This window comes from Pelecanus crispus, chromosome 8 (genome assembly GCF_030463565.1).
Source record: "Pelecanus crispus isolate bPelCri1 chromosome 8, bPelCri1.pri, whole genome shotgun sequence".
In the NCBI taxonomy this organism is placed as follows: Eukaryota; Metazoa; Chordata; class Aves; order Pelecaniformes; family Pelecanidae; genus Pelecanus; species Pelecanus crispus.
This window is the reverse complement of record NC_134650.1, coordinates 18773075-18800034: the sequence shown is the minus strand read 5'-3', so window position 1 is coordinate 18800034 and position 26960 is coordinate 18773075. Positions and strand designations below refer to the sequence as shown.

Here is a 26960-nt window from a genome sequence, read left to right as displayed (position 1 = left end):
AAAGTCTGAGGTGGGTTTTTTGTTTTATTTTGTTTTAAACACAGAATAAGCACTTTCCTGTTCCGGACACTAAGCATGCTCTACTTGCATGCTTAACATGGATCATACATACCAAGACAGATTTTCAGTCTGAAGTCCACAATACAATGACTCAGTGTTACTCATAAGACTTTAGTCCAGCAAATAGCAAGCTATATAAATGAGTATTTACATATTTAAGTACATTTTAAGTGTGCATTCAGGTTCTGTTATTTGAGATCTTTGGATTCTCATCTCTACTGCAAAGGTCAGATTTTTTTTTTTTTTTAAATAAAAATCTAAACATTCTAAACACTAGAGCTTAAAAGGGGAAAAATTAGTATTGTAAGGTTCATAACAAAATTGAAGAAAATCTGACCATACAGTTTTCACCACTTGAGGATACTGGAAGAGTTTAACCATGATTTACAGTATTAAGAGGGGAGAATGGAAATAGACTTCCTGCATAGAATTTATGAAAGCTTCCAAGTTAGGAGCACAAATCCTGCTGATTTACACTTGAAATCACAGTGGGTTCTTTTCTACATGCAAAAATTGAACTCCTGATACACCATGACCAACCATAATTCAGGGAATTCATAAATTAATTAGTCACAGCTTACATTTGCAACAAATACTTATAAATATGTTAGTGTTCCCAAAATAATGACTAGTAATGGACTGTTCTGTACATGTCCTTTCTGCTGATTATCAACCAGAGCCACCAAGGTCCTAGGCATCTCCATGAGTGACTTGGTGTTTCAGTGAGGAAACTCAGCAGGAGCTGAGGAACTCAAGCAGGATCAGTCCTGGAAATCCAGTCCTCCCATGATGAGGACATTGGTAGAACCATTTCACAGATGACTGATCAAAGGCTCAAGACGTTTATCTGATTTCACCTGTGTTTAGTCTCCAGCTCTTATCACTAGATTACCCAGCTTCCTGCTGTAATAAGTCTATAACTTTTTTGGAAGAGGCCTATGGCAGGCTTGAATGACAGATACTGAGATGAGAAAGTACAGTGTTCTCACTGCAAACCTGACAATATCACTTTAAAGTACTTGTTTTTTGAAGAAACGAAAATGTTTGCATAAAGAAAGCAGACAGGAAATCAAGCTTAAACTCACATACAGTTTGTGTTTATGCTGTATATAAATGCATCTTTGTAGAACTGGGTTTAGTTTTAATAGTTATAAAAAATAGCAGTTACTAGTGCAGAAAGGAGTAAGGAAAGAGTAGAGCTAGGCAGAAGTTCTGTATGAAAAAGGCAGTAAGTGTGCTGCTTATAACAGCGAGTGTAAGAATAGATAAAAAGCAAACACTGGACCAAGTACAAAGCATCGAGTGCAACAACTTATTGCCTCTAGCTATTATATGAAATTCTTAAAAAACAATCCTGAAGGTAATAGACTTGGATCATAGAGTGGGCAAAGAATATTCTTAGAACAAACTTCACTGCAACAAATACTTAACTTTCAGAGGGTTGGTTTCATCTGGGGCCCAGATATCAGCTAGCACGTATTATCTATCTTAAGTGATTTTCAGCCACCAATAATTACAGCTTCAGTGCTCACTGATTATTATCTTATTGAACTTTCAATAGCAGACCATAGTAAGCCTGTAAAGCCATTTCTCTTCTTTTTCACAAATGAAGAAGCAGCACAGCTGAAACAGCACAGAAAGGGAAAAGGCTCCCAAAGGTTACCATCCTTCTGAACTGGGAGAATCAAGTAGTGACCAACTCCCAACAATCTGACTCCCAGTGCACACCACGGTCTATTACCAGACCTATGCACCTCAACATTACTACTGAAGTTATAACCAACAAGACCTGTCCCACCTCAGCAATCACTGGGCCTCAAAAATATTCAAAATAGAGCCTCAACTTCTAGGCATCTTTAAAAAGCCAGTGCCTGCCACCACTGGTCTCTTCAGAACATAAGAATTTCTTGTTAAGAAATCAGGTACCTCACTTCATGTACCCAGCTTTGAAATTTTGGGACAAATCACTCTCCATGCTTTCCATGCAGAGTACAAATCCCATTTATCTCACAAGGGACACATTAAGATGAGTACATACAGACATTTCATAAGGAAGTCTGATCTCCAAAGGTGGCTAATTCAAGGCATTAACACTACCGTTTCTTTCAAATATTCAAAAAAAAATCTGGTTTCCACTGGCATTGAAGTAGTGCCTAGAACTCAAATATGCCATCATCACAGGGAGAACTGCATTCCAAAGTGGACGGTAAACTAGTTTATTTGACTATACTTCCAAGGAGACTTAACCTTTACACAGAACAAGTGGATGATGAATAACATTATTATGCTTGTTGCAAAAGTGACCATGTGTTATGCTAATAAGAAAAATGTTCAGCTGCATGAAAATAACCTTCCCCCTGAGATTATTCCATTAAAGTTTAATGTTTGCTCTATACTTTCTTTTGAATACAGATCATTTGTTCGCAACACTGCGGCCCACAGAATCATCTGGTTTTTTCTCTTTAATGTCAAGCCCTTGCTAACACCCCACTCCATCCTCATTATTAGGCTTACTGCATTAAGCTGCTGTTCATAAGCTTTCAACAGTGGGAAATCTAATTCAATTTCTTACCATATTTTCCTTTTCAGAATTGTTCATTTATGAAGGGTGAAGTTAAATTTAGATTAATTATGTGTCACTTGCAACTCCTTTTAAACACAGCTCATCAGAAGCTACCTATAAACAGATTCAAAATACTTCTGAAGTGGGCCTGTCTTACTGCATTCAGCCTAGCAAAGGCTGTTGGTTCCAAGTCATCTGACTTGACATTGAATTCATGTCCACTAAAAGCAAACTCTCATTCACGGATTGTAACAGAGGGTAAACCCAGAAGAATAGGACTTGAATGGGGGAAGAGAATGGTTCTCCCTCAAGCCAAAGACAACCATGGCTATAAAAAGCTGGCTCTAAGTCATCTTTACACTCCTCTACTAGTTGCTCTGGGCATACCAGTATCTTCACACAAATCAAAACAACCACACTGTTACCTGTGCTCTCATAAGTCTATTGCCACGGACTATAGTGGTAAATGGATGCACAGCAACACCTTGCCCACACAAGAGGTCCTTTCATACTGAGGATAAATAATAACAAAATAGCTTCCTGACTAAATATGCATTGAATGCTACCACAGTGCAGGAAATACCTGGTTTAATAACTAACACCTCTGTACCGTGAATTTGCAAAATTGTTCAGATTTATGCCAAGTGATGACTAATTCTGGAAGACAGTTAATGCACTGGACTAAAACTCAGACTACATGGATTAAAGCTGTTGCTCTGCTATATGCTTTCTGTGTGACTTTTGTGATATTCTGCGCTATACTGGTTCTTATGCTATGCTCATCCCTCTAACATCCAGGCACCTTCCAGCTCATCCATGCCTGCACATTTGTGTTAGCAAAAGGGAAAGGTTAAAGGAACAGATCTTGCACCCACACAGGAAGATGTTGTCTATGATCACAGTCAGTCATTCCTAGAAAATTAAATTGTTCTGGAGAAGTTTTCAATCCCTCAGTTGTAAAAAGTGTTAATTAGCCTCCTTTCTCTTCTCAACTGAGCCAGTCATACTTATTACAAGGTCTATAAAAGGATATAGCATTGTCTACTTAGTCTTACACCACTTTGCTCCCTGCAGCTGTGAGGAATGCAAATTTATGACACCCCAGCCAGCACAAGAACAGCAGAGCTTCATATACATGCAAAGTACTTCTGTAAAAATAACATGTCTAAGCAGGCTGAAATACCTAAATATTAGGTAGCGGGCTTTGTGGATCTTGGGATCCAAAGAAGTTTCTATAACTCCTGAAGGATCTTTCCATAAGTTATCTGGGGTGAGAACTGTGCCTTTAGGAAGTAGCTGCTACAATAAGCCCCATATCTCAGTTGCAGCAAAGCAGTACTGTAAGGTAATGCCGTAAAGCTTTAAGCTTTTGTTAAAGTATCATCATGGTCTAGGTGGAAATGGACACTATTTTCTTTCCTGCTACACTTTAGATATGTGTCCTTTTTACATGCTGAGCTTGCAGGGGAAAATAAGTGTAATGAAAAACATCAGTTATGCAGATACTTACATGCTCTCTGCAAGATTCTCTGTCACCTGATCTCTGACCAGTAGCTTATTCAGCAAACTAGCTTTCTCTGTTCCAAGGCTCAGAGAGTATGACTTACTGCTTTTCAGAAGAAAACATCTTTAGAAATAATTATATTACTAAATGTTATCCTGTACATACCTTATTCCCAACAGTTTGCTCTGGAAAATGTTGATACGCCTGGTTGGGAATTGAAAGCTAGAATCTTTCTGTCAAAGATCAGTGTTCAGACCTGATTTAAATTCATGAATAATTCTGGTATAATAAACACTGGGAAACAGAAATACTATGGCTCAAGACATGAACATAACTAACTCTGCCTCAGAAAGCGCTGTGATAGACCATGATTTGAATTCTTTCCCAGCCCTACGCACAGTTTTATCTTGCTTACTACTTTTTCATAAATAAAAATATTTACCTTAAAACACATTGTAGCCATGGTAAAACTGCTCCCATAGCTTACATTACAGAATTAACAGCTGCCTATTGGGCTTTCTCTGCAGAAAAATAGCAACTATCGTCTCACTGTATGCAATGCAGTTACCCCAAACCTGTACCCATTTAAAATACAACAAAATTATTTTGTACCTCTTCCAGCAAACACTGCAGTAAAATGAATACCTATAATTCTATAATCAACTTTTTCCCCTTCCTTTCCAGCCTTCTCTTTATATATTGCCCACCTGGGACTGATTCTTACCATTTGAGAAGCCTCAAGTAATTTTTCTTCCTTTCATCAACCCTTTCAAACTATAAATACCCAAAGCCACATGTGAAGTGGATCATGCCCAGCCTCCACCTCAATGCTTTTTCTACCCTGCTTCTCCCAACAATTTCTTACTACAATCCTTTACCCTATGAATTTGGCAGAAGGAGTTCAGGATGCAATATTTAACTGCTGGAACCAAAGTATTTTTAAAGTCTACACAGTACCGTTATTAATAGCAAAGCAAGGATACTCTAGCTCTAGCCAAAGTGCATAGCAAGCCCCAGCCTGGGTCTTTCCGTGCCATCCACTTGGCCTGTCAGTGACCCATAAGCAAAAGGCTCAGACCAACACGTAGCACTTAAAGCAAAGATGAAGCATTTCAAGAGAACTGAAAAAGATCGTGTCCAGCTGAAGATTTGAACTGATTTGAACCCTCAATGACTGCAGTTAATGCTCTCATCTTTCTAACTGTTCATGATTCTGCAAATACTTGCCTCAGAAGTGCTCTACTTTCCTATCCCTGCAACCAGTGACTCTGTACTCTGTTCAATAATTTTATATCACCCCTAAGAAGATGGGGTATAAAGTTTCTCATGTTCTCTGAAGAAAGCATTTCTTATGTCACTAAGGCACTTTTCCAACAAATTGCATTTTTCTGAACTTCATGCAGGTTTCTGCTTTGCACACAGCTTCAGGCTGGAACATCTCATCCCACAGTAGAGCTTATGGGGAGACAAGATGAGCCTGTCACGCCCCATTTCTGCAGGAGGCAGGGCTTGTCCCTCTTCTCATAGAAGAATCACTGAGTCTGTCTTCAAAACCAGGAAATAGCAGATCACTGGCCATATACTTCCATAACAGAAGGCCCTGACCTTACCACCTCCAGTTCCACCCCTCACAATCCAGTTTCACTTCCTTGCATGAGAACTACTCCTGGGAACTTTTTCCTCAGTAACCCTACAAACGCTGAGCAGACAGGGTGTCCTTGCTGCCCTCATCACCTCAAGACCTATCCTCAGCACATACCTGTTTTCCCCACCAACAACTCCATGTTGCTTCTGCCACACACACACACGCCAGCTCCTCCTCCATATAGACTTAAATGACATTAACCTGAGCTCTGACAAGCAGCCCAGGGTAACAGAGCTTGATTTGGTTTACAGCCACAGCAGCACACTATTGCTTTTCTTTTAAATAATTTAAAATTAACTTCTGCACTTACCAAAAATTGTCTCAAAAAATGTTGAGATTTAAGAAACTGGAATCTGAAGCTAAGAATACCTAAAGTAGAACTGATTTTTATTAATATATAATTAATGCATGCTCGCCTGCAAAGTGAATGTGATTATACGTGCAGTTGCAGTAAGACAGATGCCGCATTAACATAGCTCTGACTGGTGTTGAGCACAAATGGGAACCTGAGCTCCCTTTGTACAAATGGCTTCTTTTGTTAACCTGTCTACCCACTAACACAGATGGCCAAAGCACGTTCTGGAACTATGCTGTCCATTAGATTCTTAACATTATCCAAAAGCAGTCTGCAACTGGCAGCTGTTTATTTGATTGAGCAGCACAAGCACTTAGCTTAGCAAGTTGCTTACATGGGATATGTGCCATAGAAGATATTCCCTCTTTGCTGCTATTTATAGATATTTATCTCCACGTAAATAGTAACAATTTTACTTTAGAAGTGTTATCTGAGGAAAGGACAAGTAAATTCAAGATTTGTATACAGATCCACTTCCAGGAGCCTTAACACAATATTAGACTCCTTACAGAACTTCATGCTGATCAATAATGATTCTGTCTTGGTTGGATTAAGACAAAGAAACCCCACCAACTCACCCAATAGCCTCTGGAGGGCTGCCTCCATACCACAGAACACATTAAAGCAGAAAGGTAAGTCTGTTGCTGCAGAAGTACACAAAAATAAAGGGAGATAGGTTCTGTATATTGCCTAGATAGAGAGGAAAAAATGGCCCCAAATCTGCTCCAAATTATCCTTACAGGGCATTTGCTTTGGGGCAGAGAAATAAAGGAGGTGTCTCAATCTGCATTTAAGAAGTTCTATTCGCAAGTTTTAGGAAGGGTTTTAAATCTACTCTTTTCACTGGAGATATCAGTGTCTCATTTTGCAAGAATCATTTAACTTGCTTTTGACCTATATACACTCAAACTAGTAAGCAAGAACAAGGCTGCCTAGGTAATGAGTACCTGGTTCTACCAGGTCATAGTAGGTATCTTGACCATATCCAGTCTCATTTGGACTGGTCTTAAGAACAGCAGCAGCAACAGCAGCAGCATGAAAAATTCAAAGTTCCTTATGAAGTTCACCTTTTAATCAAAGGACTGCAAAAAACTTTCCATAGCTGATGTACATACATATAAAATTCCATAGCCAGCCTTTAACAGGGCTTTGCACAAATATTCAAGCAGTCTGGATTAATCAGACTGGACAACACATAAGAAATTCAGTAACAGTGGTCTTGCAGGTATAACAGTAGGCATGTCTACAGCCTACAGAAGGGAAGAAGCACAGCCCTTCTTCTCATGGCCACACCAGCCAGAAGAGTCAAAACTACAATCAGAAAGCAGTTATAACTGCACAGTTGTGACACAGCAGGTATGGAGCCCCACTCCCTATCAGGAATTAGTAGCCTATGCTTGACTGCCAGCTACACCAGCTATATAGCTTCTTAACTGGAGTTGTGCCCAGCTCTGTAGGATGCATGCTTGATCTCTGTCGTCTTGCTCCTGTATGCTGCTTATACATCTTACACAGCAAGGAACCAGATTCATACAACTCCTTACTTACATTCCCTCTTATCTACAGGAGAACTAGTTCAGCTCCCCAACACCATTAAATCAGAGCAAATGCTGGGAAAGAGAGAAAGCATCCAACAGTCCCACACACATCACTTCGTAACAGCATCAGGGAACTTATCCTCAAGTTCACCCTCCAGAAATTACCAACATTAGGAAGTCATTCATTTTCAAGACCATCCTAAAGTAACATGGCAACCTAAATAAGAGCACTGAGCAGCCCATGTCTTTACATGACTATAATTAGAACAATCCAGACATTCCTCACCCCTACTTTTGTACTATATCCGGCCTCTGACTGATACAATGAAGAATGGAAAGCAGAAACTTTTGCTTGAAAGCAAAAGGTTTATTAGAAAGCAAATACTACGTTATCTGAGGAGACCTCTCTCTGCCCACTGAAATTTTCAATGACAGATATTTTAGCAGAGTCCTGACCTGAGCTTAAACACAGCCCCAGACTATGGGTGGAGTGTGGGTGGAGGCCCCAGGTGAAGCCAGTCAGGGCCATTAGGGCCTATTAGTGCCTGCAGGCCCCTGATACACAGCAACACAGGATATGGGCAAATACTCTTGAGTGATCCAAGGACAGAATTTCTCTAAGTAAGAACTGGGTGAAAAGTAGAGCTAGGTCTTTCATATTGACATGCAAGAGAGACTTCTGCTGGCAGAGCAGGTGTTTGCAGTCTCCTGGTAGACACTCATTACTTCTGCATCTAGACATGCTGTATCATGAGCAAGATTAATTTGTGAATAACATGATGGCTTGGAAAAATCTATTAGCTTATAAATACTGTTTGAGATCAGCAGCTCCCTGTATGGAAGACTGCAAACATGTTTTCAAATATGGGGCTTGCTTGCCTTCTTTTTAACTTCTGTGCTAGGCAGACAGTCCAAATGCAGTGGCATGGGGTGACAGAAGGACAGTCAAATCTGTATGACTTAACGAGAGAGAGGGTCCTTAGATGAAGAGCTGCTACCATTGAAGGCAAAACAGCTTCTCGTGTCTGAACTCCTGCAAGCCAGAGCACATATGCCAGAAGTCACACCTGAATGTGAGACTTTCGTAATCACCAGAACTTCCAGTTGGTGAATCCAGCGTGGTGAGCCGAAGTGCCTAGTAGGATAGTATATGGACACTAAGAAGAAAATCTGTTCACAGAATCTAAGATCAGTGACAAACTGTGTCTTTCTATAGCAAAAAAAAAAAAAAAAAAAAAAAGCCCACATAAAAGACAAATCAGTATAATAAAAAGCAATTCTATTTCTTCACATACTTGGTATTATATATCCAGATCACACAAACATCCAGGAGCTTAATGCAGAAATCTTCTTTATTGAACCTGAATAACTTACGAGTAAAAGTGATATGGGATGAGAAACAAGTGGGAGTTTTGCAGATTCGTTAAAAATAGACAGTTGTAGGAAACTTTCAACACTTGCTGTGCTAAGTAGCAGACAGTTCAGACACTTCAGTGTCTGCCTTCAGCTTTCTTTCAGTGTCACAGCTTGTTATTTATAAGTCACTTATAATAAAACTACCTGAAACTAATGTCTAAATTCTGCAACGTATTAAACTAGACAGAGGATAACAGTCAAAAAGTAAGAAGCACATAAAAGAATGCTTACTTTCTCTGGGAAATAGGATTTTAATTCTGTAAGTTTAAATCCTAAACAATAGTGCATGCCCCATCAGCCAGAACAAGGTGGTGAAATGAGATTAACTACACAGTAAAAATGAAAAGGGTTCCCACTTTTTTCTGGATGATCCATTTTGCCTATTTTATAATTTAATATACAGTCTGAACTGGCATTGTTGCCAAAAGAAACAGCCCAGACTTCCCCACAGAACAAGCACCAAAAATTTTTCTTGCTATGCTACATCTCCTACTGCGTGCAGGCATAACCACTTGCATAGTCACACAGCTAAGCCATATCAGGGAAGAGCTACAGTGTGAAACCAACCATTTCATCATTATTTTTTGTTAGATTAGCTAACACAGCCAAATCCCTGATCCTGTTTCCTCATGTGGTCACGACAATGCTTATGCTGGCACAGGCAGGAGCAGCACAAATACAGAACCGAGAGGTTGAGAAAGGACCACATCTTGCAATTGCAGCACCAGCTAATGCTGTCTTTAAGTGTGTGTAAAAGTTCAGCAGTCACAGGTCTTCCTTCTGAGCTTTTGAGCTTTTACACCACTCTAGCCAGTGAAGGAAGCCAAAATCACATCCCTACACTGCACTGGGCAATAGACACTCCTGTCCCTAGTGACAGAATGTATTGTGTCACTTATCAACAAGCAGCAAGGTGAGATCCTACTCTGACACTGCTGTTACTTTAATCTACATCTTAGATGGGAGACCTAACTGATTAGGACTGCCCCATCTGGATAATTATTTTTGATCTGTGCTGACCCTCCTTCATAATGAGCCAGATGATTAAAAAGAATGGTTTCTAATTCCACTCATAGAACTCTACAAATATACAGATCAAAATGTATGCAAAATGCTTGTTTATGAGAAAAAAATATCTTTTACTATGAACATACTTTATTTTGAACATAAGGTGACACTGGAAATTTGAAAAGCATGGGTTGTTTGAGAATTCAGCTCCTTGGAAACTCTGAGCCAGTCATACAGAGGCATATAAATACTGAAAACAAAACTAACACTAAAACCAAAACTATACCCGAGACTATGTTGGTTAACAGCAGCTCTTTTTTTTCTTCTAGACATCTGTGCCTCCAGACCATGCTGGTTTAGATGCATGTAAACTACTGATTCAGAAGCCCTCAGGAAATTTGTAGAAGAGGAAATGTTCTGGCATTCACGGGATGGTGTCTTCTCTGCCGGCAAGAAAAACTGGTGCTGCAAAGATGAGAATGCTAAGCATTTCTTCTAAGTCCCAGCTTCTTGCTCTGTCTGCTAGGAACACTGCAGGAATAAAGGAAAGTGTCAATAGCACCACTGCATTGCAAGTGTAACTAAGAAGCTGAAATATCATTATTTTCATCAAAATGGTCTCACAACATATTTTCAGATCTGGCATGAGATTCATTCCCAAAAACTTTCAGGATTGACAAAAACATTTCCCATGAAGGTCTGAAATGAACACATATCAGTGTATAAGCTGTTGAAGCTTTTTTCGTTTTCTCAGCATTGCAAAATCACTACTGGTTTTCCTGCTGTTCAGTAAGCTGTTTAAATATTTAGAGAATTTGAAATCTACTAGGATTGGAATCAAATTCTGAGTTTGTGTATGGACAGGACGCTCTGCAATTGCAACATTCACTCCAGATTTTGACTTTCAATTTAACAGCAATTGTTTTCTTCTTTATTGGGTTGTCAAGCCTTCCTTGTGATGGATACAATGACAAAATTCAATGTTGTTAGCCAGTACAGATCTGAGCTGAAAGCAATGTGAACTCTGCAAGTTATATAAAGATAGCTTTGTTTAGGTTAAGAAAAAGCCTGCTTGTCTAAATAAAAAGAGTGCACTTACAGTGTGAATGTCAGAGCCAATAAGCTGTTTATTAGTGTCAATAGTTCATTTGAGAAAAATAACAAAATGGGCTGAGTTAAAATAATCAACTGTCAGAATAGTTGGATAGAATTGAAATACTGCTTTTAAAAAACTGATGAAGTAAAAATTATAAATTTTGTTACCGTTCAGTCGTCTTTGCTGAAAGAAAAGAGTTTTTTTTTTTTTTTTTTTTTTTTTTAAATAAACACGTACCAAAAAACCAAGAGGCAAAGCAAACTGAAAGCTTATTACAGAAGCACGGAATGGGAATACCTCGGGCTTCGGCGCCATCTAGGGATAACAGCTCCTACGGACGCTGATGTTCAGTACCAAAGGTGAGCACGGCAGTCCAGTCCTTGTCATGGTTTGCACAAATGCCTTCTCTTGCATTTGCAGTCCTGGAAGCTCCTTTCAAAGCCATTCTCTCAACCGAAAAAAAAAAAAAAAAAAAAAAAAGCAGCTATGTCTTACATGTATTTTACCCAACTGCAGTGAAAGCTTCTCCTCCTTGCAGCTTAAGATCACTTTTAATTTCAAAAGCACTATTTGTGGTATTGAGAGTACCAAAGTGGGTTCCTAGGACCTACATGGCAGTCCTGGGGTTGCACCTCCTCACAGCATAGAATCATAGAATCATAGAATCGTTTAGGTTGGAAAAGACCTTTAAGATCATCCAGTCCAACCATCAACCTACACTACCAAGTCCACACTAAACCAATCATGTGAGGGTTCAGCCTGAATGGAGGCCACTGCTCAGTCAACTTCCAGCTAACAAGCTGTATGCAACTTCGGATACACTGCATAATTACAGAGCCATATATAAGCATTACCAGGTGCTGTTTCATAGTAAAGAGATTAAATAACATCAAATACTGCCCAGTAGCTACCTTCAGCACTGTGCAAGAGGCAGTATTAGCCCACTCACAAACACTGACTCAAAAGGGTTTGAAACAAAAGATTTCTTTCAAGGAAAGGAGAAACCACACCAAAAAAAAGCAATCTAGTAAGTCCAATAGTAGGCAAAACTATCATCCTTTAGGGCATACTTTACCAACAGTCCTGAATTCAGCCTTTTTTTCCATCCTTCTGAGTAGCTGGGCGCTTGTCTCACCACTGATGGCCACTGCTTGGTACTGCCATCTGCACACTGCTGATCATGTCACAGCACCTTCAGCCTTGCTTCGGCTCTTTGGAGGGAAACTGGGGCATATAGGACCCAAGACATGGAAAGGAATCATCCCTAGTTGGATTCACTTTTGTCTTTTTTTCTTCCTTTCTCAGCTTTTATCACTTTGTTCAGGGAGTCTTTTGTTCACCTCTTTTGACTACCACATTGATAAAAATAATCTGAGCCTGATTACCTCTCTTTATATTTAGACCTAAATAGCAGGCTTTTACTCACCATAAAAACAACATTTAGCCTTGTTTTAATTTTCCTTTTTAAGAAAACCCAAAATGTTCGAAGCAATTCCACCGGGTGAGGTCTGGCTGTGGAGCTGGCAGGTTCCCACAGCACACCACGGCACAGCCCAATTCTGCACTGGTGCAGGGGAGAAGGGAGTGTCAGGGATCATGTGAGAGCTAGAGCAGAAGCTGTTATAGCAAAAGGGAGCTGCACTGGTGGAAGAGGCTCTTGAGGGGAACTGGAGCCCTACAGAGCCAAGGTCTTGGCAACTGCCCCCTCAGCAGCAGTCCCGGCTGGAGCTGGTGGGAGGAAACCTGTGCTTTTTGACAGCACAGGTGGAAAGGGTCTGAGCAGTCACCCCAGCCTAAATGGTATATTTCTAACTTTCTTCATCTTTGCCTTAAATAACTCCAATATCTCTTTCAAACTTGCATATTCAATCACAAAACCTGTGTGTTCGCTGGTAGAGTTCTGTACCTGGAAGATGCTGTACTAAAATGGAATATCATATCCAAAACTGAACATCGTTTCCAGTTGTCCTTTTGGCCCACAGTTTCCTTCTGAGTCACAGCACAGCTGGCATTGTTTGGCAGTTTATGAACTGAGCTGTTGAATTGCACTGAACAGTCCAAATACTGGGCAGGAGAGTTCTTCAATCTGCAATACCTATTTTTCAAGGTTGCAGCTGCTTTTCTTGTTAGCAGAGCATTTCACAGGTCATGAGAACAACTGATTGCTCTCACCCAAAGTCACTAAGTTTGTCTCCTTTTTCCTTCCCTCATCTCCAGCTTCCCTTTCCCAGACTAAGCAAAACATCTTTTTCAGTCTTTCCTCAGCAGATATCCTTTCTAAGGTCTACTAGGTGTTTTCCTCTGCATTTGTTTGCAGTGTCTCCAGACAAACTAGATACATTATGCCACTTCTGCCCCTAACAGAATGGAACAAAATATGTACCTGAAAAAACAGTATTCTTGCTAGAATATCTCTGCTTGCAAAAACAGTATTCTTGCTAGAATATCTCTGCTTGCCTTTTTTTTTTTTTTTTTACAGTACCTTAATAGGTATTTAATTCTCTTCTGAATAGAGTTCAGCTGCACTCTAGTGGCTGTATCCTAGGATTTCAGGCATTGCAGAATTGCCTAAACTCCACATTACCACTTACTCAAAGTAACACAATTCACTAGCAATGGAAAATATGCTTCTTCAAGTATGCACATTTTTTTTCCATCCAGGAAAATCTTTGCTGAGGGTTGAGTTCAGAAAGAATACACAGAAATTTTTGGGTTTGTTTTGTGAAATTGGATTTGAAGCCAGTGTCTTAGACACAGTTTTATTCAAACCATATATTTCAGATGCAGATAGGTTGGTTAGCATCTACCTCGACTGCTAGTACCATTGAAGTGCCATATATCTAACCCAAGTATCAAATTTGTACAGTGTCAGCAATTCAGTGTCCATCCCTGGTCTTGAAAATAGCAGGCGTTAGTGTTTGGTGTCGGCCTGTGACTCCGCCACTAGGTGGTGAGGAAGACTCGTAGTTCCATTCCTACAAAAGAGCTTTTTTAAGTTGGCAAAGACTCAAATTTTGGATCTTGTATTAATGCACAGACATTGCAAAGTCAAGATTAACACTTGAATACAAGAATTAAGGAAATAATGGATAAGGATGTTTGAGGAATAGAAAATGTGGCTCAGTGATTATTAAAGACAGCAAGGAATATATAACAATACTGTGGTGATTTTTAAAGGGTATAAAAATGAGAGCATTTTTCCATGTGTTATAGATAGTTATACAGCTTGGGAATAAGCATGCAATGTTAAAAGAGGAAATATGGGCTGGCAATGGTAAATATTTCCAGGCTAAAAGGAAGAAAGTAGCCAAGTCTTTTAAAAACAAAATTGGGCAGGGCAAAAGAAAAACATGTCCTGAAGATCCACTTTGCTTAGGGACTGAGATGAACATGACTAAATTCTTATGAAGTTTGAACTTTTTTTGCTTCGCTCTAGGAAAATTGACACGTAAACTGAGTTATTCTAGAAAAATAAGCTGTTTTGAAAGCTGTTCAAAGTAAGCCTTTGACTCCACTTAAAATAGGGTGCTGTGAGACGAAACACCACCAGAAAGAGGTGAGAGAAAAGGGAAAATATTGAGGCTCTTTGAAGGCAGCAGAATGTGGGCAGTGTGAATTTCCTCCTGCCGTGCCTGAAATGGCCCTCACATTTTCAAAGATCAGTCACCAGACCATCGCTACATCTGAAAGAACTGTACCATTGGTAGCTGTTATTTGAAGAGACACTTTTTTTTATGTGAAGGCTGTATCACTGCAGGCATCAACTATAAAAGACCTAATTCTTTAAAAAGAGGAAAAAAAAGGTCATAACGGAAAAGGTATGCACGTGATAATAGTTGTAATGTCAAAGTTTCTCAGCATTTGAAAATCTAAGAGCTTAAAATCCATTTCATGGAAGCTTGCCAACTGAAGTACATAACAAGTTATATTATGGAACAGATGTATCTTATGCTGCCTACTTATTGTGTCTTCATTTCTTGCAATATAAGATTGAACTACTAAGATTCAAAGCATGTGATCATTCCCAGCAGACAGTTAGGATTGTCACCTCTGAAATGTATTTAGTTATCAACCAAATTTCTGCATGTGGCCTGTCAAACTTGACATTCTTCCCCAGGAACGATCTGTGGCCCTGTTGGCTGCAGTTCATGTAACCCTAATGCTCTCCCTGCAGTCATCCTGTCTTCCTCCATAAAAATCAGATTTGGTTGCTTTGCAGACATCCTCCCTTACACTCCTACCCAAATCTGACTAGAGATTCTTGCATATGGGCTTGCACAACTGTGGATATTCAACTTTTTCTCTCGATTTCCTTTCTTGGTGACCATCAGTGCCTCTCTGAGCAGAGGACATTGGAGGCAACAGGAGCACCTGGGAGAAAGTGTTAATACTGGAGGTAACAACAGTGACTCTGAAGGGAGAAAGAGATATGATAAACAAGTGGGAAAATATGAGAAGAGTGAACAGAAGAGCAATTCTAAAAGTGAGGAAATAATGTGGGGTCTTTTTTCCAAGATCAAGATTTTCCTTTTGTGGCATATGGGATTTGCCACATTGCATTTCTGGACCACAAAGACAGATGTCTAAAAGCATCTTTCCAAACAACTCTCTGCAGTCTGGTTGGGATTGGGGGTCATGACTCATGTATGGTTATTTGCGAGTTCAACATTTTCCATTGATACGTTCAAATACATACATGGTTTGGAAATGCAATTTAAGATCGTTACAATAATCTAGCAGTGTGTCTGAAAATTCAAATGTAGAAAATACAAAGTAATGTTTCCTCAGCAAGCCTTACTTGGCCACCACATCCTATGTGTTTATCACATTACAAAAGAAGTTCTAGACAAAGATAAAACTAAGTACATGTGCAGCTGAGTTTTGCAAAATGCATGAAATATGCATGTAGCTATAATCATAGAATCATAGAATCATAGAATCATCTAGGTTGGAAAAGACCTTTAAGATCATCCAGTCCAACCATTAACCTACACTACCAAGCCCACTCTAGACTAATCAAGGGTAGACCAGACTAAACCATATCCCGAAGTGCCACATCTACCCGTTTTTTAAACGCCTCCAGGGATGGTGACTCCACCACCTCTCTGGGCAGCCTGTTCCAATGCCTGACCACCCTTTCCGTAAAGAAATTTTTCCTAATTTCCAGTCTAAACCTCCCCTGGCGCAGCTTAAGCCCATTTCCTCTTGTCCTATCGCTAGCTACTTGGGAGAAGAGACCAACACCCACCTCACTACAACCTCCTTTCAGGTAGTTGTAGAGAGCGATAAGGTCTCCCCTCAGCCTCCTCTTTTCCAGGCTAAACAACCCCAGTTCCCTCAGCCGCTCCTCATAAGGCCTGTGCTCCAGACCCTTCACCAGCTTCGTTGCCCGCCTCTGAACACGCTCCAGCACCTCAATGTCTTTCTTGTAGTGAGGGGCCCAAAACTGGACACAGTATTCCAGGTGCGGCCTCACCAGCGCCGAGTACAGGGGGACAATCACCTCCCTGCTCCTGCTGGCCACAGCATTCCTGATACAAGCCAGGATGCTGTTGGCCTTCTTGGCCACCTGGGCACACTGCTGGCTCATGTTCAGCCGGCTGTCAACCAACACCCCCAGGTCCTTTTCGGCCAGGCAGCTTTCCAGCCACTCCTCCCCAAGCCTGTAGCGTTGCATGGGGTTGTTGTGACCGAAGTGCAGGACCCGGCACTTGGCCTTGTTGAACCTCATACAGTTGGCCACGGCCCATCGATCCAGTCTGTCCAGGTCCCTCTGCAGGGCCATCCTACCCTCGAGCAGATCGACACTCCCACCCAATTTGGTGTCGTCTGCAAACTTACTGAGGGTGCACTCGATCCCCTCATCCAGATCATTGATAAAGATATTGAACAAGACTGGCCCTAAAACAGAGCCCTGGGGAACACCGCTCGTGACCGGCCGCCAACTGGACTTAACACCATTTATCACTACTCTCTGGGCTCTCGGCCACCCAATAATAATAATGTACTCACAGTGACATAGACAGGATCCAAGCAAATAATAATGATTAGATAAATGTGTTAGAATTTCTGTGTTAGTTGCTCTCTAGACTAGAAGATTGACTTCAAAGGTGACAGCTTTTCTCCTATCCCAGCATCAGAATAAATGACACTATGATTCTTCTATAATGTCATCAGAATAAATTTTGACCAGACTAATTAGTTTTATATAAGTACAAATAAGGAACAACACAATTGAAACTAGAGCTGCTATGCTGGATTTGGGATAGAAATTAGATTAGAAGGTAATTAAATACTTAATAGAACGAACAATTAGATATAACAGCACAGGCTTCTTCCTGTCTCTGTACTGTAAGAAACTTGTGTGATCGGGTGTCTGAGATGTATGCTGTGTAATCTCCCCTTTACCACTGCTGCTAATGCACCATCAAAACAACTTCTCCTTTGGGGATTCTTTGTCACAAGTTAATTTAGTCCTATTTTGTCTCCAGACCTAGATTTACAATGAAGAGGCGATGATATTTCTGTGATAGTCAGTACATGCCTCAGATGATTCATACAGATCGTTTCAAATAAGAGGCCATAAAACACATCTATATCATGTATTTGGTAAGTGCTACACTGTTTAGAACAGCTGTTACAGCAGTGTAGCATTCCAATTTTAAATACCATGCTGCCATCATTTACCAACATTTATCCAGAAAAAGTAACTTTAAATCAGACTGAATTTCAAAAGGAAAACTCTTACATACAATACTATAGAGACTTGTAGATGCAATCTCAAATACATGCACTCATATGCAATGCACTCGCAAATTACAGACCCAAGGTTAGAAGGTCTTCAATGACTAGAAATAGTGAGTGATGCATTTCATCAGAAAGAATAGAAACTTTCCTTTACTTCAGAACTATGCATCTATTCTTACTAATATAGGAGGCTCACAAAATACCACCTTTTGTGCAGTCTACTGCAACAGATGTGAACTATGACCCCAAGCATTCGCACCAGCACAACTTTGGGAGGAAGCTCCCCATCAAGAAAAGGGAGAATGGACATGCTGGCTATTTCTAAAAAACAGGCACATTTGGAGTTACTAAATGTGGTCTCACCAAAGGGACCTACTGATAGGATGCTTCCTGAATTAGCTATACATGACATGCAGTCTGTCATGTCCCAGTGTTAATATTACGGTTCTGTGGATTCTTTTTCAAACACAAAAATCCTCATTAGAGGTAGCTGAAAAAATGAAACAATGACAATGTAATAATTTTTCATCTAAGCATGTTCGTTTTTTACTTTCACTTAGAAATTCCTTATTTGAAGGAATGCTGACTGTATTTCCATCCCTAATTCATGCATACATCCTTAGGTACAACTCCAACAACAACCTTTTGTTGTTGTGCACATCAAAGAAAGATAAGGTGACACTTCAGGTAGTGAGGTAAGTTCAAGATGTTTCTCTTAAATGGATGTTTTCTTCTTTGGAGGGGGGTTTGCCTGGGCTAGACTTGCACAGAAGCGGTAACCAATGTCTATGCAGATAATATACCAATATTTTTATACTGTACGGAGTATGTAATTCTGTAAATATTTATGTATGCAATTACAAGCAAATAGGGTCCATAGGAGCTTACTTATACGTAGCAGGCAGAACATTTTCAACACTTTGCTGTGCTTCCTTGTTTACTTATTTATATTCAGACAAAGGAAGTGGTAAGGCTGACTAGCTGACAACTTTTCTGAGAAGAGACCATTTTGTGTTAGAGGAAGCAGTGTCTCTCTTGGATGTCCTAACGACATAGTTCTAAATTTAAAAAAGGCAAGACTTAAACAGACGAAGCAGGGCATTAGGCAAGGAATTACTGGACACGCTGCAGGTGGTCACACACAGGGAATATATGGCTGTTTCATCGATAGTACTGCTATGAACATTCTCTAACTGCCTAGAAGGGAAAACTTACAATGGATATGCGAAATATTCCCTACCGTTCAGATGTGGTTACATGGAACCCAGATGACTTAGCAGAATATTTTAGGACGGTAAGTTTACCGGTGTTTCATTTTTGTATGATGGAGGAGCAAACTACTGTAACATTGTTTGTGCTAAATTTACATATTTTTATAATGAGCAAAGCTTGCTGCAAAACTAAAAGCAAAACCATTGACAATTAAGAAGCTGAGCTAAACTGGCCAGTGAAAGCTATAAATGAATCTTGAAAGTGTGTTTTAAATTGGGTATAAGAGAAACACATGGCTTTTCAGAGAAAATATACACTTTACTACAACAATTGTCAATATAACATATATTAACAGCTACAGAAGGCATTAATGTGTGAGGATTGCAAGCTTCCTTGGGCTTCATCAATGATTTTCAGAAGAGGTTTTTTTTTTCAAATTGCTCGGTGTTCACAAATGAGCCTCTGAATGTCTTTCCTAATCACATCCATGAGAATGCAGCCAGAAACTTAACAGTTGTGGATACATGGACTCCTAACATTTTTAGGCTCAGCTGGAAAAACCTTTTGCCTTTTGTTTTGACTTCCCCGTTCTAAAACTTCTTGGGCAAAACTCATGGCTCAAGATTGCTAGTTATTCCTTTCCTGTCACTGTTACTTTTTCTGATATTACTTTGTGTGACTAGCTGGGTTTTTTTGTTACTTTTGACATCTTTTTCCCTTGTGACAATCTATAAATTTCATTTTACAATGCAGAGGAGTTTCCACACTGAAGAAATACTTTGAAAGGCAATACAGGAATTCACTGCCAATATGTATCATCTGCACAGCAATGCTGACACCTTTGTAATTGCCCAGGAATGTGTAACTGAGCCAATTTTACTGAAATTTCATTTCTGTGTGTTCTTTGTAAATTGCTCATTTTTCAGTTCACATCAGAGATGGTGCCTGCTCCATCTCCCTTGCAGCTGACTACATTCCTCCCAAAGTGCAAAACTGTCAGTCTGGAATTTAACATTCAGATCAATCAGAAGATTTGGGAATATTTTCAAGTAATGCCAGCATAGCTGGTTAATTTTCAAGTGAGCTGTAAGATTAGACTTGTAAAACCTGGAACAGTTTGGGCTTCATTTTGAAATCATGTGAAATTTATTGTTTCAACAGCTCCTATAACTCTATAAGAGTTTTCTTTGGGGAGTTGAGGCAAATTTGATACTAGAATGCAAAGCTAGCTAATGAAGGCAAGCAGATCAAACACAATGTCTATGTCTACCAAATCCTGAGAGAAGTGCAACTGCCAACTACTTGCAAACCTCTAATTTTGGGGTGCAGGGGTTAGTAGCGCAGGAAAGTGAAACGAAGAATTGGAGATGGAACAGATGAGATCATTATCAACAGGCAACTTCAGACAAATACGAAAAACATTACAACATTGGTGCATGGTGGTTTGGATCACCATTTCCAAGAGACTAAGAAGGGAAATGGCTTCCTGAAAGAGTCGATAATGATATTCTTAACAGTGATAAAAGGATTAACTATAAGTTCTATCATAACTGAATGGGCCCAGTTACATTAATTTTTGAGTACCTCCCCTCTGCTGATCCAGATAGCCCCAAGGACAGAGATGATCTTGGCATTTCGCTTTTGGGGCAGTGAGTCAGGGAAAAAGCTGCTTAGAGTCATCTAAGAAATCTGTGTGAGATGGTAATGTCAGCCTAAGTCAGCCAGCTCTGGGCAACTGCCATGTGACCAGTTCTTCTCCCCAGATAAACTCATACAATTTCCCTCATATATCATTATAGGAATGCTTTATTTGCATCTGACAAATATGTTTTGCCTGCAGCCATACGTTCAAAGTCCAGGATTCAAGTCCAAGAGGGATAAGCAATTTTTTTTCCTCCTAAACTGAGATAATTGTGGGATGATTTTCGAAGGGCAATCACATTCAAATCTTCTCTCATCTGAAGTGATTGGTCATGATACAGGGCAGTGGTAAGGTTTTTGTCAATTCATTGTTAGCTTACACCTTCATATTAGCAAAATTCAGCCAGAATACACATCTGTAATTTATGCAACAATACTATGATGTATTACTGGCATGAATAAAGTCCTCAGTTTCTGTCAAATAAGAATTCTTCATACTTAACAGTAATAACATCTAATTCATTATTCTAGGTGTGTTAACTTAAAGCCTATGTTAATTTAAACCATGCATTCAAAATAGGGAAGGACCAATAAAGAATCAAACCTTCAAATAATTTCTAAAGACCTTACTTTTTTTAGAAAAAACAAAGATGTTCATATTTGTAATATCCCAAAGGTTATCTTTAATAGCTAAACAGTATTTTTCATCAATTACTTTAAGAATGACATTAGGTCTCAGTCACACTGATGTGTTCTACAAAGTACAGCAGTTGCTTACTGCTGTATACGGACTTGTGCTGGTAATGTAATGATAGCACTCACTGTATGAAAGAGATGTTACTTACAGGTTTAAGTCCTCAGTCTGCACAAAGGTCTTAATCTGTATCCTAACATATTTAGCAGAGTTAGGTCTGTTTCTGCATATGAGTAACTGAAGGTGGCTCCTAAAAATATTCTCTCAGCTGTTCAGATGTTTTCAGGATCTGTTCTCATAGAACACCAAGTTACAAGATTACTCCTTAAAATGAATAAATAGGCTAGAACTAACAAAGGGCATAGTGCTTTCTATAATATATTCTCTGCTTTAGGGGAATTATCCCAGCAGCACAGGATCATTTATCTGCATAACTATCACTAACTAAAGTTTCAGGCAGGACCAGAGCCATTCTTCTGTCTTGAAGGCTCCAAAAAGTCACTTTGTCTGCCTACTGTTTGGGTTCCTTCTGGTATGGACTTGATCAATTTGAAACAGAAAAAATGCATTCTAGCCAGATCAAAAATATAACCTGTGTTCTCACATTATGCTATTACTGTACAAATAAAAAAAACCCTTCGGACACCCACTGGAAATATTTAAAAGTCATGTCTTGCTAAATGTGGCTAGGTTTTTGGTTTGTTTGGTTGTTTTTTTTTTTTTTTTCCCTAAGTCCCACAAATTTTTTGCGTGGTAGGACCAGGAGCTTTCTTTTCTTATGTACATTATCAACTTCTAAAATGCATGTCCTTGTCGTAGATGCTACTGTAAAGTGTAATATTGTGGAAAAGCTTTCAAAAAATTGTAGAACATTTCCAGGATTAACAAGTGACATTTCCATCCAGAATAGGAAGATTTTCGATCACAGCAATGAATTCAGCGACTGGGATCAGGGCTTCAGTATTCCAAGATACTAAGGTTTTTGCTGTACTTCCTGTTTTCTGCAACTGTTCATCCCAGTCAGTACCACAACTATCCATTTTCCATATCCATTTCTTTGAGCCAGGCAACTGTGACGTGGTTTTTAAATGTGAGGAATTACATGTTCCTAAATGGATGAAAATCCTCAAGTCCCCTGAAGAATCTTTGTCTTAAAAATCCATGTTTATAGAACAAAATGAGCCATTTAGACAGGCTCTAGCATGCAAAAGGCTAACTTGAAGCATCTGCTCAAAGATAGCTGTATGTCTAACTGTCTTAATCCATTCTTATAATTAAGGGTGCAATAATCATCTTCTTTTCATTGACAGTTAAAATATAAGGACTGTGAGAAAGTCGTGAGAAAGCACAGCATAAATGGCCACAGGTTTTTGGTAAGTAGAGTTGTAAAATTCCTTCCTATAAAATTCCAATCAAGTGATTGTTTTGATTCCTCTTTACTTTGCATTGGCAGATGCAAAGTACTTAGCTTGCAGATGGTTGCTGAGGTATAAGTATGAGAATTAAATGCCTTTGCTAAAGTCAGCCAGACATCTTGCTTTAAGTATGGAATGCTGGGAACCCAAGCATGTTGTTTAATATGTGTATATTTTAGTATTTTTTAAACTGATGAGGAAGTTATAAAACCACAATCTTTCCTTGAATTCATCTCTTCCTTTATAGGAAGTGCTCATTCTCAAATGCTAACTACAGAAAACTCACATTTATTAATTGTCCTCTCCTACTAAAGAAGACACAGACCTGGTCAGAATGACTGGCCTTCTGTTGTAATCACTATTTCATGCTTCTATAGTTAAAATTATATTTCTTCTGCAGCAATACACAAAATCAATGAACTTTAAGAGCACCAAAACTAGTGAGCAAAGTCCAGGTGGGTTTAAATCAACATTGCTCCAGGCTTTACCAACAACTTGGCTTAACTTTAGAAAAGCTGGCAACTTCCATTGGCATAGCTGTTGCTTTTCAGGTCTTAAATACACATCCATGAAGATGTGTAAGGGCTTTTGTTATTACTTCATTTTACTTCTATTTTATTTTCTTTCCAAATATTAACTACTCTATTTTCCCCAAAAGAAGTCATTTTGATCATCTGTATAATTAGTCATAGTGGGGAAATCTATGCATACGTCTTCTAAAGCCTTCTTATTTTTTTATTTCCTTGTCCTAACGTATCAGGCTTCTTGACATTTTATTGAAATTCAACATAGACATTTTCAAACACCTTTTGTAGGAACAGGATATCGCACCTCCCTGTTATGGGGTGCAGTCAGAATTATTCAGATGTTTGTCATAGGGTTTATCCTACTAACCCCTAAGAGATTCTCTCTTGAGCACTAAGGATCTATGGCTGGAGTGGGAGTTCTGGCTCTGTAAGCATTATGAAATTCTGGAATTTTGTGAGGTACAAATAATGAGCAATAACTGTAATTCCAAAGTGATTTTTGTAATTTTTTATTATTTCCAGAGTGTTTCTCTAACTAGATAGCTCACACTGCAGCATTTCTTCAGAAGCATCCTAGTAGTTTCAAAGGATGCTTTTCTATTAAGTAAGCAAGCAGCTGCTCATGTCTGCTCAGACTTTTTAAAGCTTTTGTCAATTGTATAATGCAAAAAAGCTTCACCTGTTAAACAGAATAACAAAAGGAGACTTTAAGTGGAATATTCTAGAGTACAGTGCAATCTTGAGAAGAAATTCCTTCTCTGTATGAATGTTTTTTCTAAGAAATTTCTTATTACAATTTGTAAGTTATTGGAAACTACCAAATTACATTCGCACCGAAGAAACTATTAAGACTGAGTGTTTGCAGATTTTGTATCTATTGTCAGATCTACATGGTAAATCTGACTGTAAAAATATTGCTGTCTTATTCATCAGAATAACATCCTAGTTTCAGTCACATTTCTATATCTACTGGCTACCACAAGGGAAGTCCAGTTGAGATGTAGTAGGAATAAAACCAGAGGGATTCCATGTAACTTATTCCAATAAAATTATCTAATATTTAAAATGGCAACATGCTCCTTTTATGAGAGCTTAAACCCATAATATTTGTCAGGTTTATCACCAGAATAGAATTCCAGAGAGAAGCTTAAAAACTCTTTAGAAAAAACTACAATTCTTCAGTAAATCCTGCAGGACATTTCCATAAAGGAAGTACATCTTTTTGTGGTTTACTCCTGTGAGTACTCCAAGAGGCAAAATAGTGCTGAAAACACAGAGAGGATTTGTTCTGTTCTGAAAATCATTGACAGCATTGTGAACCAATGTGTAATTAGAAACTTCTTACTGTTGGCAGTAAGAAAGACAGACAGAACCAGACTATCATCCACGTTCCAAAGAGGGTTTGCAAAGCTTGTGATTAACTAGAGAAAACACTTTCTCAAAAGTTTTCATAATGCTCTGTTCTAAACTTGGAGTTGCGCATGATGGAAGAAGAGAGGGGCCAAGTCTCTCTGTGGGAGCATCCGTAAAGTTCTCAAGACTTAGTACATCTCAGCTCAGGTCAGGAGTAATCTGTAGTCTCATTGCTATGTTATGGCCCTCCATCTCAGTTTCTAGAAAGATTTTTGTTAGGTTCCTAAGGCTGCTCTGATGTTCAAGGAGTTTTCCAGCTACATCTTCACTGGAACGTGTGATTTTACATATACTGTGATGTTTCAGATAAGGTTCTTTGCACAAAACTCTCCTCTACTCCAGCAAATGGTGCTCTATTTTAAAATTTACAATTTTACCCTGAAACCTTGCAATCGTGCACAACTTTGCCTGATTTCATCATGCAGACCTGAAGGAATTAAATATATATAGCTCTTGAAGTCACTTAAATACCGTATTTTTTAGCTGTACTAAAAATATGTGAAGCAAAATAGCATAAAATCAGAATCTATGGTAGAAATTTGCCTTCCCTATCAGGAACAGCTCTTTACAAAGGGCATTTCATTGCACATTGCTTTAAAACTACAAGTGTTTAAAAAAGCATTTGAAATAATCTGTCCTTTTATGTTCACTGTGAGAAGCATAATTCCAAAATTGCCAGGAGGAATGCCACTGATGATTTCAAACAGACCAGCTCACAACCATAATCAGTAGCACAGGGTGTTGCCAGGATGTAGCTCTCTATTAATTATTTGACACTGTCCACTGAGATTAATCATAGTATCTCAGGACTTCTTTAATAATGAATACATAAGGGATATGTTTTTCTGTATGCTATGTGATGGCAATGTACAATGAAAAGCAATATCCAGAAAGCGAGAGAAAGAAAAGAGAAAAAAAATTAGAAGACTTAAAAATAGTTCTGGAATTTTTTGGTTTACTGTCTGTTCACCTGCTTTAGCTCAAGTATCTCTGACAATTTTCTGGGAGGAACCTGTTGCAGAAGAGGGTTTTATTTCCATTTTTTTTGAGAAGCAGAGCAGGGATGAATTTTAACCTTGCCTTTAACTCCATGTGACAATATAACACCAACAAGGAACTGGATTAGAACCCAAATCAGAAAAGTAAATGGCTTGACTTTAACTTGCACAGAAGCCCATTGGTTTGAAATTTATCCTGGAAGAGTGATTTGTTTGCTGGTAAACAAACGAATTTATCCAACTCTCATATGGTAAAAGCTGCTTTAAGATTTTACTTCTCCTTACAGATCTTTTTAACAAGCTACCATTAAAACATTCTAGCTACAGAAATACTTCTCTTTGAAGTTAGATGCGATTCTTTTGTTGAAGTCCTTGGTGTGTAAACAAATACACATGATATTTATTAATGTCCTAGCTAGTTTAATACAGCTGGCAGCAACGTAAAGTAAAAAACCAACATCCAGCAAACCAAAAAAAATAGGGAGAGGATTTTTCATTAAAATGGGTTCACTTCTCTTACAAGCCATGGGAGGGGCAGGCTGTTACCCTGCATTGCTTTTCTACGCACTTTATGTTCCTATCAGTTGAAACTTCATGACACACTTTGGAATATGCAAACTTCTGTAAGCCAGAAGGTATTCCATGGACAATTTTGTGATATATACCATGTGTTTCTTTTTCAGAACATGTCTGAAAATGATATTCAGAAATTTCCCAAACTCAGAGTGCCGTAAGTAAAGCCAAACCAATTTAACAGTAAAAATAATCTTAGCTGGTCTGCAGTGAAATCTCATAGGAAATATTGGGCAAATGATTTGCAAGTGATTAGTTAGAGACCTGTTTATTGCACTGTACTGTTGCGGGAGGATACCTCTGTTCGGATCAGATAAGCAAGGACTTGCACTTGAAAGCCTTGGACATCACATGTTTCTTAAGATCAGATCTATATTTTCACACAATAAATTTCCCAATAATAGGGATTGGTGGTGTATGTTAGTTAGGGGGCCCAGATACTATAAAAAAAGAGATGCCCAGATGTCTCAGTGGTTTTGAACTTACTGTCAATTAAAAGTGACATTTAACTGGTTACTGAGACTGAGGGACCAGAGTTACATCAGATTGTCTGTG

General features: G+C 39.0%; 1 protein-coding gene across 1 annotated transcript in view; it reads left to right on the top strand.

Moving 5' to 3' along the window:
• Positions 1–18959: 18959 nt before the first annotated feature.
• Positions 18960–26960, top strand: part of LCP2 (lymphocyte cytosolic protein 2) — a 35607-nt gene continuing 27606 nt past the window's right edge. Inside the window, exons 1-3 of the mRNA XM_075715187.1 lie at positions 18960–19226; positions 22790–22852; positions 26516–26562. Coding sequence (XP_075571302.1) covers positions 19149–19226; positions 22790–22852; positions 26516–26562 — 188 coding nt within the window. The 5' untranslated portion in view covers positions 18960–19148. The remainder of the gene's footprint in view (positions 19227–22789; positions 22853–26515; positions 26563–26960) is intronic.